A 15783-nucleotide genomic window follows, 5' to 3' on the forward strand; every position below is an offset into this window, starting at 1 on the left:
CGCTCTCCTGAGTGGAAGGGAAAGGGCCGGGGCACCTCATCTCATGGGCCAGCACAGAACCCCGGGCCTCCCGAGCGTGCGAACGTCACGACATGGGAAAAACCCCTGTCGTGTGCCCCCCAGGGTGTGGGCAACAGGACAACCCTGGACACAAAGGCCTCCCAAAGGAGAGACATGTTTAAAGAAATACAACCTAACGACATTAATAATTGCCAAGTGCAGGTGGCCGCCCCTGGGAGTGACCTGTGTTCATAAGGGTCCGTGTTCCAGATGCACATATTGGGGTGTTTATAGCAAGCATGACAAGACTGGGGAGTCCTGTGCTGAGAGAGGCCTTTGCTTCACGTTCTTCTCGCAACAACTTTCCCCTCTTCCACCCTCAAACTGACCTTAAGGTTCGACCCCTCAACACCATGTTTCCCTGCCTTCCGAAAGCACTCCCCACGCCGGCTGCCCGGTGCCCACCCAGGGCACCATCGAGTCCCTACCTTGACATGGTAGTGGGCGTCCAACAGGATGTTCGCGGGCTTGAGGTCCAGGTGGAGCAGAGGCGGGGACATGCAGTGCAGGAAGTTCATGCCCACCGCGGTCTCATGGACGATGCGGAAGCGCAGATCCCACGGCAGCGGCTCAGAGGCCAGCAGCTTCTCCAGGGAGCCCGTCTCCATGTACTCCATGACCAGGCCCACGGGTTCCTGGCAGATGCCGTACACGGGCAGAATGTAGCGAAACTTGGCCATCTCCATCTTCTTGGCTTCCTCCAGAAGTTCCATGCGCTCCCTGGAAAAGTTCGAAGACATGAGGGACACGCAGTGGTCACCTGGCCACCAACGCAGAGCACCGTGGCCAAGGGACAACCAGCTCCACACGGCTGAGAAAATTACTAAAAGGCACCCACATATGTGCAAGTGCACGCACATGCACGCACACATGGAGCTCACTTTAACGTCAATCAAATTCTGGGTCTTCCAAAGTCTTCATTCCCACAGCTATTCAAACACACGTGTGCACGGTGGGGTGATTATAAGAGAGAAGGAAAGAAATTCTAATGATTACCTGAGACCCTCAGGGAGCAATGAGCCAGTGCATGACCCGGGGCCTCAGAATGAGGAAGTCGACGCTGACAAGCCCTTTTCTTGGGTTGAAGGAAGAAAAGTTTAGGTTCAACTAAAAGTTGTAACAAATTATCCATCCAGAGAACCCAGCTCACCTTCTCCATTAAGCCCAACACTCTAGCTGGGCCCCCATTCCTGAATCCAACCTCACACTTAAATTAACGGCACATTAGTCTAAATCTGGGGTCTGCAGACTGCTGTCCAAAACTACCTTTTTTTTAAACCATTTTTTATTGTAGCAAAATATACATAATATACTATGTCTCATTTTAACCATTCCTAAGGGTCAAAAGCATCATGATCATTCACAATGTTGTGCAACCACCACCACTGTCCACACCCAACACTTTTTCATCATCCCCAACAAAAACTCTGCCCCCCTTCAACAATCACTCCTTCCTCCCAGCCCCTCGTAACCTTTCTTCTGCTTGCAGCCTCTATGAACTTGCCTCAGCATGATGTGTTCAAGATTCATCCATGTTGCAGCCTAATCAAAACTTCATGTCTTTTTATGGCTGCATAATATTTCATTGGATGGATGGGCCACATTTTGTTGATCCATTCGTCTGTTGACGGACACTTGGGTTGTTTCTACCTTTTGGCTATTGTGACTAATGCTGTACATTTGTACACAGAGGTGTATGAATAACTGTTCAGGTCCCTGCTTTCAATTCTCTGGGATAGAAACCTAGGAGCACAATTGCTGGGTCATGTGAGAGTCCCTATTTAACCTTTTGAGAAGCTGTCAAATGCTGTCCACAGCCCACCTCCTTTCTGTAAAGAAACTTCAACTGGAAAACAGTCTCCCCCACCCACGTCCACATGGGCTGTGGCTGCTCTCCCACTCACAGCAGAGACGAGAGCTGCCATGCAGACCCTATGGCCTGCAGAGCCTATTCTTACCCTCTCGCCCTTCACAGAAAGTTTGCCAACCCTGGTCTAAGGTCACTTCCTGTTGCAGCCCATGGATTTACAAAACCAGAATCCCAGTGTCATGGTCTGTGTTAGCATCACGGGTCAAAAGTCCCACGGTGCATCCAGGGAAAAAGGCTGAATCCCAGAAGACAGGGCTCGACCACGTGCAATCTAGGTCAGCAGATCTCAAACACAGGCACAGGAGAAAACACCCCGGAACCAGCTGAAATGCAAATTCCCAGGCCCCGGGGCTTGGCCAGTATCTCAGCCCCTCTGCCTTGCCTGTCCAACCCCTGTAGCTGGGAGCCGAGACCTTTAGGAGCACACACTAAGGGGCTGCACAGTGGTGTCTCAGGGATCCCTGGGTGTAGACCAGTGATCGTCATATACAGGTGACTTTGTCCCCCAGGGACACTGGGCGCTGTCTGGAGACATTTTGGTTGTCACAGCTGGGGGCTGCTCCTGGCATCCAGCAGGTGAGGCCTGGGATGCTGCTCAGTATCCTAAAGGCACAACACAGGCCCCAAGGCAAAGAACCATCCAGCCCAAAATGACAACTGTGCCAAGTCTGAGAACCTCTGGTATAGACTGAGCTAATGCATTTCAGCCAAATTTAAAATAAACTACGACAGTCTAGAATCACCCACTTAAGTACTCCCAGAGTTTACTTTAATTTTAACCTGTTTCTACAATCAACTAATATTCGATAAGGGAGCCAAGAACACCACAAACAGTGCTGGGAAAATGGAGAAACACATGCAGAACGACGAAACTGGATCCCTCTCTCACACCACTCACAGAACCTAACTCAAAATGGATCACAGACTCAAACATAAGCCCTGATACCATAAAACATAGAAGAAAACATAGGGAAGAAGCTCAGTGACATCGTTCTCGGCAAAGATATTTTGGACATGATGCCAAAAGCACAAAAAACAAAAGCAAAATTCAACAAATGGGACAACATCGAACTCAAAAGCTTGTGCACAGCAAAGAAACAATTAACAAAATGAAAAGGCAGACTACGAAACGGGAGAAATGTTTTGCAAATCACGTTATCAGATAAGGGGTTAATATCCAAAAATATATAAAGAACTAACACAATGACAACAAGAACAATCCAATAAAAAATAGGCAGAAGAACTAAATAGGCATTTTTCCAAAGAAGATATCAAACAGCCACCAGCCAGATGAAAAGATGCTCAACATCACTAAACATCAGGGAAATACAAATCAAAACCACAATGAGCTATCACCTCACACCTGTTAGAATGGCCACTGTCAGGAAGACAAGAGATAACCAGTGCTGGTGAGGATGTGTGAAGAGAGAACCCTTATACACTACACGTGGGAATACAAATTGGTGCAAATGTTAGGGAAAACAATATGAGCATCCTCAAAAAATTACAAATAGACCAACTGTACAATCCAGCAATTCCACTTCTGGGAATATACCCAAAGGAAATGAAAAAAGGAATTCAGTGAGATATATACATCCTCATGTTTACCGCAGCATTAACCACAATAGCCAAGATATGGAAACAACCCAAATGCCCATCAACAGATGAATGGATAAAAAAGCCGCGCTGTATCTATAATGGAGTATTATTCAGCCACGAGAAAGGACAAATTGTCATTTGTGACAACATGGATGGACCTTGAGCACATTATGCCAAGTGAAATAACTCAGAGAAAGATAAGTACTGTATGATCTCACTTATATGTGGAGTCTAAAAAAAATCAAACATAGTTAAAAAAAAAAAAAAAAAAACCACCACCACGGTAAAACGGTGGTTACCAGGGGATGCAGGTCAGGGGATATGACTGATGGTGTTTAAGGAGACAAACTTGTAACAAGTACTAAAATGGCCACAGAGATTTAACATACAGCTTATTAAACATAGAAAATAATATAATATGTACTGTGATAAATATCATTACGATGGCAACCATATTACAATATAGAAATGTATCAAAGTAACACGATGTGCACCTTAAGTTTACACAATGTTACTTGTCAAATATATCCAATTAAAAACATTAATTTGCTTCTTCTGGAGATCGGGTTTCTGGTGGGTGCTGAGGAACCTGCTTCCTAATAAGCTCCTACAGGAAAAGTCCTGAACCATATGCCCAGACATGCCCTCGTCAAGCTGGGAACCGCGTAGCTCCACTGTCCGGACACTGCCATGCAGGCAGCAAGCTGGGGTGGCCCCAGGGACTCCCCCAGAATGCAGATTCCAGCACAGGCAGCCTGTTCCCACTGCAGGGGCTCTTCTGGAGCCTGGATGTACCTGCCCACATCCCCCACCCAAACCTGCACCTGCTCCCATTTCCCAGCCTGCTGGAGAGTCCAAAACTGCACCAACAAAACGAGTCTGTTTCTTACTGATTTGATCTCCTCTTCGAGACTACAACATGCTCCCAGCTGCCCTTACGGTTACGGAAACATTTTCCAGGGAGGAAGGCTAGCGGGCAAGGAGGAGCCTCAGATTACACTGTTTACGGCACGCTGCAGCACCTGAGCTCTGCTTGCACTGAGCACAAAGCACTCAGGGTGGGCACCCTCCCCCGACCCCCCGCTGGTCGATGTGGAGAAGCAGGAAGCCGGCAGACACAGAGCACATTTTCCAGAGAGAATCATTAAGACTTGATGACTGATTGGATGTGGAGGAGAGAGAGGCAGCAAGGACGACCCTGGATCTCCACCAGGAGTCATTGGGTGGGGGTCAAGAGCTTGGTTTTGAACAGGCTCAAGGAGCAAAGAATCCCACTGGCCTTAGAAATAAGTGAAACAAGAATCAAGAGGGAATCATGACATGATGATAAAACAAACCTGAGTCTAACATGGCTTGCTTTCTTAGCATCTGGTTAAAGGGCCAATTAATGGAAAGCAAGACGTCCACAAGAGTGCCACGCCAGCCTCTGGCGGTCCCTGGACAGGGCCGAAGAGCTGCTCCCTCCCTCGGATGGAAACTCTGGACTGACAGATTCTGGTACCTCATCCAGGTGGGCCAGCCCCTCCCCACAGCCTCGGCCCGCTTGGCCAGGCCCCGAGACCACATGGAGGCAGACCTCAACCCTGTGCCCAGTCTCCAGGCATCTGGAAGAGGAAAGGGCTGGGTGACAACGTCAAGCAGCCTTTAAAACGAAGCCGGTCATTTAAGAAGGAGAGAGAAGACGACACCCCTGGGCCATCTTCTTTCTCCTACACTATACTGCTGCATACAACCCCCGCTTCTCACAACAGTCACTCACTCCCCAGCTGTTGCAATTGGGGCTCAGTTCCAGCTGTTGCTTCTGCTTCCTGTTAAGTATCAGTTTTGTGACTTGTCTTTTCCTACTGCTTTTATTTTCTTTTAAAGTGGCCAGCACCCCTCCCCTACCAGTGTATGTCCTTCGAGGGACACCGCGCTCACATGGCACTGGCACGTGTCCTGCTGCAGGATGGAGACCCACTTCCAGTGGGAGACAGTATGAGGCTCCCCTCCCGGTCCTCAGGTTTTCGGGAACTGACAGTTCAGGTGTTTACAGCCTGGCCGTGCACAAGGCTCATTTTCCCCTGTAAGTAGACATCCTGAGAACGAGCCTTCTACACCAACCCTGACTGATAACAAACACGTATTTTACAATTGCATCAAGTGGAAGCTCTGAGCCACTCTGCAAATAAAGTGTTTCCTTCCATTTGCCCAATGGGCTTCATACATAAACCCAGGGTGACTTCTGACTGCCGAGCTCATGAGCGACTCCAGAGCCATGCTGGTAGATCGCTGGTCTCTCCCCACACCGCATCGAGGTAGGCAAGTTCGCTGCTCTCTCCCCGGCCCCAGGTCCTTCCACAGAACAGACCCCATTTACCTTAGTCAAAAAAACAAAAGGGCCGGCCGGTGCCGGTCTGCTCCGGAAAGCTGATCATGGCTGGAACGTTCTGAGAGAGCCCAGACCCTCACCGGAACACATGCCAGGCAGGCTTTGCACAACTGATCATTTCGTCGAGGAAAACCAGCTATCCTGGAAAATCAGTCATCGTTTCCAGGAACAAAATTACCTCCTTCATGACAGCTCAATCAGAAATGCCTCAGAGCAGAGAGGACCCCACCCGCCTGTTGCCAGGCCTCCCCAGTGCGAGAAAGCGGGTCCCGGGATCGCCCAGCGGGAAGTTTAAGGGGACAGGAGGTAAGCTGCTTGGCACAGGCCTGGGGAACAAGGTTGGCCAGGGCCCCCTAAATGCCAGTACTGGTTGTGTTCAGAAAGGTGGGCACAAAAAAAAGGTTCATCCTGTTTCGATTTTAGTAATCCCTGAGCTCAAACCCAGCCGCCTCCATCCTCTGGCCCTTCTTCAATTGCTCCTGGACACCCCGCTGGGACGCGCCTCCCCCAAACCCTCCCTGCTGGTTGCCAATGGCTTCGGGCAGCCTGAGCCTTTCCCCTATTGATGTCCCCGGCAGCATTTGCAATTCAATAAGCCTGAACCGGGCCCTCTCCAGGAGCCGAGGAAAAAGACCGAAAAAGACTCCTGGTGCAGAAAGCAACCAGCAACTGTTTTTTAGTCAATGGCAATTATTTTTTTTAAATACACTTTTCCTCGAAGCCGTGTTTCTGGTTCACATTGATGACAACACAAAAGGAACTGTAGATCCATGACTATGATTACCATTATTATTTTAGGACCTGGAGAGATTTTCCAGCAGTGCCAGGGCCCAAGTGCTGGGTGGGGACCCTGGAGCGCACAGTCCTGGTCCTGGTGGCACCATCATCAACTCCCATCCTTTATTGTTAGGAGGGAAGTTCAAGGCCACTCGAATCCACTGACATCAGTCTTCATTAAAACAACCTAAAAATCATGACGGGCTAAAAGCGTCCCTACAATTAGGCATAATTCAGTAGACCGGCCTCACGGTTCTCTTCGGTCATCATTTCAGAAATGTCTCCTCCGCCCGCTTGGGGAGAGTCATTAATTGTGTTTCCCAGCAGGAATGGAGAAAGCGCCCCCACCTCTGGACCCCCTCTTGGTCCTAGATGGAAAATATCTGGGCATTAACAGGACCAAGTTGGGGTTCCATGTGTTAAAGCTACTGTCTCAAGAGCACTTACATTATTCCACTTTTCGTTCTCATTTAGGGCTGTATCTCCCCCATCCCAGGAGGGCATCGGGGGTAGGGAGAAACATCAGAAATATCACCAGACCGATCATTTCTAAGAGACGCTTTCTGGAGAAGCTCCGGGGTTCTCCTGGCTCAGTCACAAATTCCAAAGACAGTCCGAGCGCTCAGCAAGTCGAGGCTTCCCCTTCTGGAAGCATTTCCCCGGGGAAAAAAGGCGAGAACGGGCCCAGGATGCAGTCTAGGAAGGCAGAGAAGCAGTCAACTGCAGGGAGAGGAAAGACTCGGTGCAGAGAGAGCTCGGAAGGCGGGGGACCCAGAGGGAGAGCGGGCCCCCTGTGGGAGAGGCAGAGGGAAGTGGCTTGGCCGTCTGCTAGCGGAGCCTTCGGCAAGGCCTGCCCGGCGCGCGCCAATCCAATGACGTTCCCTGGGAGCCTCCAAGGGGTTCCCACACTGCTATTTTTAAAACTGACAAGAATCGGGCTTGTCCGATCATCAGCTTGTACTTACAAACCCTGGGTTTGCTCAGGCTCGTCCCGACCAGCCGGTGCCCATCTCGCTGGAGCTGCTGGGGCTGCCGCCTGGGCCAGGCCCTCAGCTACGCAGAGCCTCCTCTGAGCCCGAGGGAACGAAGAGATGGGGCCTCTGGGGTCACCTGTTCTTGTCTAAATGGAATGTCCCCACCCCTAGACTCTGCCTTGGCCCCCAAGACCCCCTAATGAGGGCCAGCCAGGGAGCCAGGTCTCCTCAAAGCCAGCAGACATGCCCTTAAGGAGCAGGAAACAGATCAGTGGGGCGTCTCTTGTGGACTCTCCGAAGGTCCCCTTGGAAGCCCCCCTGGCAGGCGTTTCTCTGCTCCTTGGGATCTTTGAGAGGTGTAGGGTGCTGTGCAGCCCCTGACGTTTCCCACACTGAAGTACATGCTCACATGGTCCCGGGCGGCTGCTGGGGATCACGCCCCGCTGTGGCCAAAGGGTGGCATAAGGCCGAGGGAAGGGCAGGAGCAGGGGACCAGGGGACCCTGGCCTGCCTGGAGGGACAGGCAGCCAATGAAAATCAGCCCGGCCTACACCTGTACCTGCGGTGGGTCCCCAAGTAACACATGGCGGGGGCCACAAATGACTCCATGTGCCCTGGGAAAGGAAAGGCCCAGCCCTCGTGGCACTGGTGAGAGATGTCATCCTTCAAGACAGCCAGGAGGGGCCCACAGCCCCGGGGGGGCTGCCCCCAGGAAAGTCCTATTCCCCACTCCAGGGAACATCTTGCAAACAGCGGGGTGACGATGGGAGGCAGCTCCCTGAAAGCGCACTGAGGCCAAACTGCCAGAATTTGGCAGGATGAGCAGCACAACTCTTCCAAGGTCTGGATGCAACCCTGCAGGATTGCGATGCGACCAGTTTCTCTTGCCCTGCGGCGGGAGCGACACAAATTCCTCTCAGGACCTGAAGCTGAATACACTCAATAATTAACCCAGTTTTCTTTACAAAGAACCGAGGTTTGACCATCTTCTCAAAAAATCACCCACTGCTGCCAACGCAGAACTCCAGCCCGCCCTACCCGGCCCGGCAAAGTGCAGGAGGTGGATTGCTTCCTGTTGGGTGATGGTGACCGGGACCTAGCCACCCAGGACAAGCCACCACCTGCCTAGTTCGGGCAGGGCAGGAAAAGACTTCCAATTAAAGGACAAAACACTTTTCAACCAGACTATGCAACATCCTAAATGACGCGCCTCCAATGGAGAAACCCTACCTGCCACTGGGCCACCCAAGAAACAAGGGCCTGGTGGCTGGAAATAACAGATTCTAAAGATGCAGGCTGATGAGTCAGCCTGGGGCCGGGTTTGTTTACTTTGCCCTTCCAATACCAGAAATTGGTGTTAAAACTGCCCCGATGAATAAAACTCGCTTGGACTGGAAGATTCCATCAGACAAATGTCCCAGGGAGTGTAAAAATACCCCTAGGGCAAGGTCTTGCCTTTCAGGATCTAACCACTGGCTGGTATTCAAAGTGGTTTGGATTCCATCAAAACAACCACAGTGCCCCTCCCGGCGTGAGATGTTCCCAGGATACGTGGCACAGCGAGGGGAGGAAGGGTTTGCACAGCTTCACAAGCATCTCACCTTTGAGTTACTTATATTTTTATGACACTTGTCACCACTCTGATTAAGTTTCCAAGGAACACAGGGGTTGAGGCTTGTAACAAAAACTGCAATAGCTCTACCGTGTAAGCGCCTAGGCCAGGACACAAACGCAAAGGCAGAGAGTGCGGGGGCCTCTTCTCCCCAGGGCCTGTTCAGTGTTGCTGGCCGTGGCAGCACACACTGCCATCCTTCTGTATACCTCAGTCCTGGGGACGCACACAGCCACCCCGGAGATGGGAATCCCCACCATGCTCCAGGGGAAAAGCTGGGTTTTGGAGGCCCCATCACTTAACAAGCTGCGGATCAGAAATCGGGTCTCTGAGACAGCAAAGGCTATGTGGAGTTTAAAAGGAGCTGCTGCTCTGAGTCTGTGAGCTTCCAGGCCTGGCTGTATCAGAGGGATTTCCATACTGAACGCAAACACAACCTAACTTCTAAGCAGAATACAAAATCACCATACAAGTAATTTAAATGTGCTCCACTGAAAACTCACACGTAAATTATTATTATTAAAACACAACCACATACGGCGAAATGCAAAAAAGGGAGCTGCTTCTGGACACCATCCTTCCAGCCGCTACCCCTAAATCACGCACAGACCATAATCGACCGAGGGAATTTAACTGGAGCGGCTCTGCGTCCTTTCCAATTGTCTTTATTAACTTGAGCACCCCCGTTAGGAAGGGATAGGCAGGTTGCGTCCAGGCTTTCGGACGGGGAAACTGGGGGTCAGGAGGGCGCCATGGCACGGCCACAAAGCGGGTTAACGCAAGGCCCCTCCCCAGAGGCTCGCCCTCGAAATTAAGCCAGCTAAAACGAGGGCGTGAGGCGAGGAAGCACTGGGCGGAACGAGCCCCCCGGGCCGCCTCCCCGACCCCACGGCCAGGCCCACGCCCCGAAGAGCCGACGCGCAAGTGCCCGGGCGCCGAGGGAGCCTGGGCCAAGCAAGCCAGCGCTTCCGACCGAAATAATTACCGTCTTACACCAATTTGTGTTTCAACGCAAATTACTAAGTAAGTCGAACGGAGTTTCACTCACTCACAAAGCCCAGATCCCCACACGGCAATTTCTCTAAGCCGGGCGCAGACCGCAGCGCCCAGGTGGGTCCCGGGCGGGCCGGACGCGCCTCTGGCGGCCGCGGGGTCCAAGGGGCAAGACGAACTCGCGACCCTGAAAATCTGGGGCCTCACGGGAAGCCAGGTGGCCCCACCAGGCACCCTACAGCGTCTCGGCCAAACGCGAGCCCCCGAGGTGCCCCCCAGGAGCAAGAGCCCGGGGACCGGAGCTCACCAAACCAGTCCCCGCGTCCCTGCGGCCGCGCCACCCGCGCTGACTCCGCCTGGGGCTCACGGCCGCGCCCGGCGCTCGGTTTGCCTCGGAGACCACTCAGGAGGAGAGAAGGAGAGCCCCGGAATCCAAGCCCCCCGACCCCGGCCCGCCGCCGCTAGGCCCTCCCGGCCGGCCGCCCAGCGCCGCGGCGCCCCCGCCCGGGCCGCTGACCTGTCGTCGACGTGCAGGCTGGGCGAGCACTTGATGGCGAGCCACGTCTTCCAGTGGACGTGGCGCACCTTGTACACCTGCCCGAAGCCCCCCGAGCCGACCTTCTCCCAGCCCGCGAACTCGCCCGCGTCGAAGGTGCGCAGCAGCCCGAGGGCCCACGGGCTCCCGCTCTCCCCCTCCATCGCGCGCGTCTCGCAGCCGCCGGCCCGCCGCGGCCGCCCAGGTGCCCAGGTGCGCGCCCCGCCCGCCGACCTCACTTCCGCCGCGCGCCCCGCCCTCCGCCGGGCCCGCCCCCGGGGGCCGGGTCCCCTCCCGCCGACCCACGGACGCCTGGGGTCTCCGCGCTCGCCCCGGGGGCGCAGAGCGTGCTCAGGGCCGGGCGGCGCGCGCACCTGCGGGCCTGCGTGTATTCGTGTGTGCGTGTGTATATGAGTGGGTGTGCGTGTGTAGGCCATTGTAGTCGCAAGCAGTTGTAATAATTCCTTCTGCCCACTTTTCCCCAGTGCTATCACTTTGCAAAAAAAAAAAAGTATACTCTCACAACCAGAATACTGACTTTTATACAATCCACCGATCTTATTCAGACTTCCCCCGTTTCATTTGTCCTCGTTTGCGTGTGAGAATTAAGTTCTATCCAATATTAATCGCCTGCGTAGGCGCGTGTATCCACCACCACAGTCCAGATAGAAAACATTCCTTCACACAAGGACCCCTCCCTGTAGCCCTTTTATAACCGAACCCACGAGCCCTCACCATCACTAATCTTTCCTTTATTTCTGAAATTCTATTTCAAAATATATTTGTACGCAGGAATCATACAGTATGAGATTAGGGGGAACTGGCTTTTTTCACTCAGCATAATTTCCTGGCGATTCATGTCTTGCTTTTTTACACCCAAGTTTCCACTCGGGAAGTAACTTTTTTTCATCATCCCAACAGCAAATCTAAAGTCCCCGTTACAAAGACAGCCAGGGGTTCCCCCAAGGCTTTGCTAGAAGACAACTTTTTACATGCACAACAGATTGCTTAAAAAAGGAAAGATATTTTTCCACCTTTGGGAGAAAAAAAATTCCCAGAGTGAATGTACTGAGCTCTTGGAAAGATATCTGGGTCAGAGGTCGAGAAGAGTAATCACAAACTTCCACGCCCCCAAACAACTCATTCCTGTAGGTCTGTAGGTGAGGGAAGGGTTATTTTTGGACAGATGAGATGAATAGTGGGGGCAGGATGGGGAAGACAAAGGAGGGAGCATTTTAAGGACATTAACTGTGTTTTTGTGTTAGTCACCTGAATAGAGAGGCTGATGTTAGCTGGCGTATGGAAGACTGTGACAGCTGCTACACAGCTTCCCTTCCACGGGGCACATGATAATCTTATTTTACAGCCAGTAATTGAGCCCCATTTCTGCTTTGTAAACAGCCCACTGCCTCCCGTCCCCCCCCCGGGGCTTCTCTTTGGAGAGGGTTCACAGGTGGGAACATGACCGTGCTTGCTCCGGGCCCTCTTAAGAAGGGCAAGCAGCCACATCCTTTCCCACATCATCCTGAAATCAAAATTAATCTCCTTGAGCCCAGAATGGCAAGTGGTTATTTCAAGCTTGTCGGTGGCAAAGGTAACTAACATTTAAGCTAACATTTAAAAAAAATAATTGGGATTTTGAATCTATAAAGATAACTTGAAAGTAAACATAGTCATTATTTTAGTGGGAAAAAAATGAATTGACTAGAATGAGAGTCATTGGCACTGTTTCCGGGGTTCTGCTGGAGGGACCTCTCTTAGACTCCGTGAAGATTTCTCGTCTCACCTGCGTGCAGTTCAGCAGCCCAGGTGACTAACAGTCCACCCAGGTCCAGTAATAAAACACACCAATTTCATTTATTTAATCATCTGCTTGCTTCACTCGACAAATATTTATGAAGTGTCTGCTGCAGGCTGGGGGCTGGGCTCCTAGGCCAAGGGACCAGAGCTCACGAAGCCTGTTACAGCCAGTCCCCAGCAGCAAGTGGAGGGGGTGCAGAGATGGCAGGGGATGCTGGGTGGCCTGGCCGGGCTCCTCCTCAGACTTGTCTGTGTTCCTTACGCGGGCACTCCGCCCACTCTGAGGGGCTCCATCCTTGAATCTGTAAAAGGCAAACCAACTTCCTTGTAGGAACTGTGAAGACCCAGAGGTTCTAGACCCTCCGGGATTACGAGAGAGCAATCGTTATTTGTGTTCATGGCTATCGATCTTTGCCAGTTAAGGTTGGCATTTCCAAGTATAAAAGTAACTTCTAGTATCCATTTTTTTAATGATTATTTTAGCGTTGTTTATTTTATGACGGAGGAGATAAACCTTTGTGGTTACTCCTTGGCCATCCAAGAAACCCCAAAGATAGTTTAAATGTTCAAGACATCTTACTCTTTTCGACAGAGAAAATTTGGTCTGACATTAAGATAGGAGACTAACGAGTCTAAAGGGAAGAAAATATTTGCAGTCTTATTTTGTGAAAATATTTAACAGAAATACAATAGCAAGTAACAGTGACAAACTAGCAGCACAGATTTAAAATGAACACCGGAGCAAATTGTTTTGTTAAAATGATTTAAATCATTTAAAAGGCACAAAATGTAAAGATCCATCTTTTTTGAACTGTAGGTAATTTATCACTTGTAAACTTTGAAAAAAATAAATCCTAACACACCATTTTACGTATGAGCGTGTCTCTGCTCCGTGAGCATTTGCAAATTGATATTTAATGCTTTCAATGTTAGTTTTAAAATACAACAAATCTATATAATAAAATTAAAAATAACCAAAAATACAAAAATCAGAATATTAAATAAGACGAAATGTATATTAAATTGACTTTTTCATCTTAATGAACTGTGGCAATTTTCTTACTATACAGAGAAACTTTATCCATAATTTTTTAAGCATCCATATTCTCTGAAATGATTGAACCCACTAACCATGTCAATAACTTATGTCAATGAAAGCTTTTAACCGAAGCATAAAGTTTCTCTTTAAATACATTTTACCTAACTATTAAAGTGGACCGATTTAAAGAAAAATATTAGGGCAAGTTTTGCATCTGCGACTTGGGAGGTGACCTTCGAAAGGATTAATGCGACCATGTCTGGAACGTGCCAGGGTGGACCACGCGCGCGAGGAAAGCGGTCCGCCCAAATCGTGGGCGCGCGGCTGGGGCAGCGCCAGGCCAACGCGGGGCTCCGGGTAGGGGATGTGGGGGAGGTGAGCCCGGAGGGCGGGAAGCTCAGAGACGTGACGCCTGACTCCGCCCGCGAGCGCGCGTGATGGGGGGAGGGACCGCGGGGAGGGAAGGGCGAGCCCCGGGGGCTTCTGCTGGCCTCCGGCGTAAGATTTCCCAAGTCCGCTTCCTCCTGCACCGGGCCCTCGGACGGCGCATCTCAACAGGCCGCACCTCTGCTTCAGGTCCTCCGGACATTCCTGGCCCCCAGGGGATGTCCCCTTCTCCACGTGTCCATTTAGCACCGCTCGCTGACCCTGCACGCCTTTGAGTCTCACCGTGGGGACAGCCCGACCCTGCAGGCCCGGGAGAAAGCGGGTGCGAGGACCGTGGGTGCGTTTGCGGGTCCCAGAAATGGGGGCGATAGGGGTCCCTGCCTCAGGATGGCCGTGGGGCTCCAAGGAAACAGCGCGCCTGGCAGGTACCAGGTGATGGATAAACAGCGCTGGTTGTTACCTCTGGGGCATGCGTCTGCTCTGCGAAGTTTAAACTCATCTTTGTCCTCCGCAGGGTCCCCGAGCGGCGCGCCGCCCTGACACAGCCCTCCCAGGCGAGTGGCTCACTTAGGTCCTGGGGCCAACCTGGGACTGGCCGAGCTCTCCGGGGCCCAGAATGAAGCCAGCGCCCCCAAGGTCCTCCCGCTTGACCGGCCCACAGGAAGGGGCAGTGGACCCCCGGCCGCAGATGGCGCCCTCCGCTTCCGTCCCCTCCCCGCCCCTCCCGGTGACTCCTCCAGCCCAGCCTCTTTCTGCTCGCAGGCTCCTCCCCAGGAAGGAGCCCTTGCTCTCCCACTGCAGCTCCTGCAGCAGCTTGCAGACCATTTTTTGAGAATTCCCTGCAAAGTTGAATGCTATTTGCTAAAAGAACATAACTTGTTCACTGCTGCGATTCTGCCTGCATTTACTCTGGAAAAGTGATTTGGGAAGAAGATTCTGTGGCAAGCATTTCCAGCGCCGTCCCTGGGGGTGGGGGGAGAAAGGAGGTGGAGGGACCAGCTCCTGACTTCTAGCTTTTCTCAAGCAAATATTTTCTTTTACACAAACCTCCCTTTTCAGAGATGCCACCTCCTTTGACTCGAGTGGTCCCACTTCTGTCCTCCCAGGTGGGTCTTGCTGTAAGATCCTTCATCACCTGCCAGCGGCGTGGGGTGTTATGCAAGAGCCGGCATTAGGCAGACGCTTGTTGAATTACACTTCCACCGTGGCCTGTCATCTCCTCTGCACTCTCATCCTCCACTCCCTGGTCTTCAAGTGTTGGACTCCTCAAGCCCCGGTCCAGGCTCTCTTCTCCCCAACTGCAGCCTCTCCTCTTTATCCCTAGTGATCTCGTCCGAGCCCACTGCCTCAGTTTCCATCTATTCAGCAAAGACTCCTACGTTTATATCTCTAGCCCAGACTTCTCCTCGGAGCGCCAGACCCCAAAATTCAACATGGCGCCCACACTAGGATGTCCCTAAGACGCCTCAAGATGTTTTAGATGAGCCTATGATTTTTGCCCCCAAATTGGTTCTTTCCAGAGTCCCCCATCTCTGTGAATAAACTGCCTTCTGTTCTGAAGGTCAGGAACCAAGAGGCGTCTGCTGTACCTCATGCCCCCTCCATCCCACGAGATCCAGTCCACTGCCAGCAGCCCCACCCTGGACCTGCCTTGGCCCACTCTCCAGAGGGCCCCTGTCTGGCCTTCGGTGGGCCTGCCTGTCTACACAGGGCCAGGAGGTGCCCACCGTCCTAGATCAGGCTCTGGGTACCTGTGACCCCGGAAT

At 52.0% G+C, this 15783-nt stretch overlaps 1 protein-coding gene across 2 annotated transcripts in view; it reads right to left on the reverse strand.

Moving 5' to 3' along the window:
* The window catches only part of RIPK4 (receptor interacting serine/threonine kinase 4), a 30859-nt gene extending 16099 nt beyond the window's left edge, over positions 1–14760 (reverse strand). The window contains exons 1-2 of one of the 2 annotated variants that reach the window (XM_070597916.1): positions 14478–14760; positions 489–780 (exon numbers count right to left, since the gene is read on the reverse strand). In XM_070597916.1, the coding sequence (XP_070454017.1) occupies positions 489–780; positions 14478–14488 (303 nt within the window). In that variant the 5' untranslated portion in view covers positions 14489–14760. Of the gene's footprint in view, positions 1–488; positions 781–10773; positions 11029–14477 lie in introns of those variants that run through there. The other variant, XM_070597915.1, reaches the window with a different exon arrangement.
* Between the last annotated feature and the right edge of the window lie 1023 nt (positions 14761–15783).

Source organism: Equus przewalskii, chromosome 27 (genome assembly GCF_037783145.1).
Source record: "Equus przewalskii isolate Varuska chromosome 27, EquPr2, whole genome shotgun sequence".
NCBI lineage: Eukaryota > Metazoa > Chordata > Mammalia > Perissodactyla > Equidae > Equus > Equus przewalskii.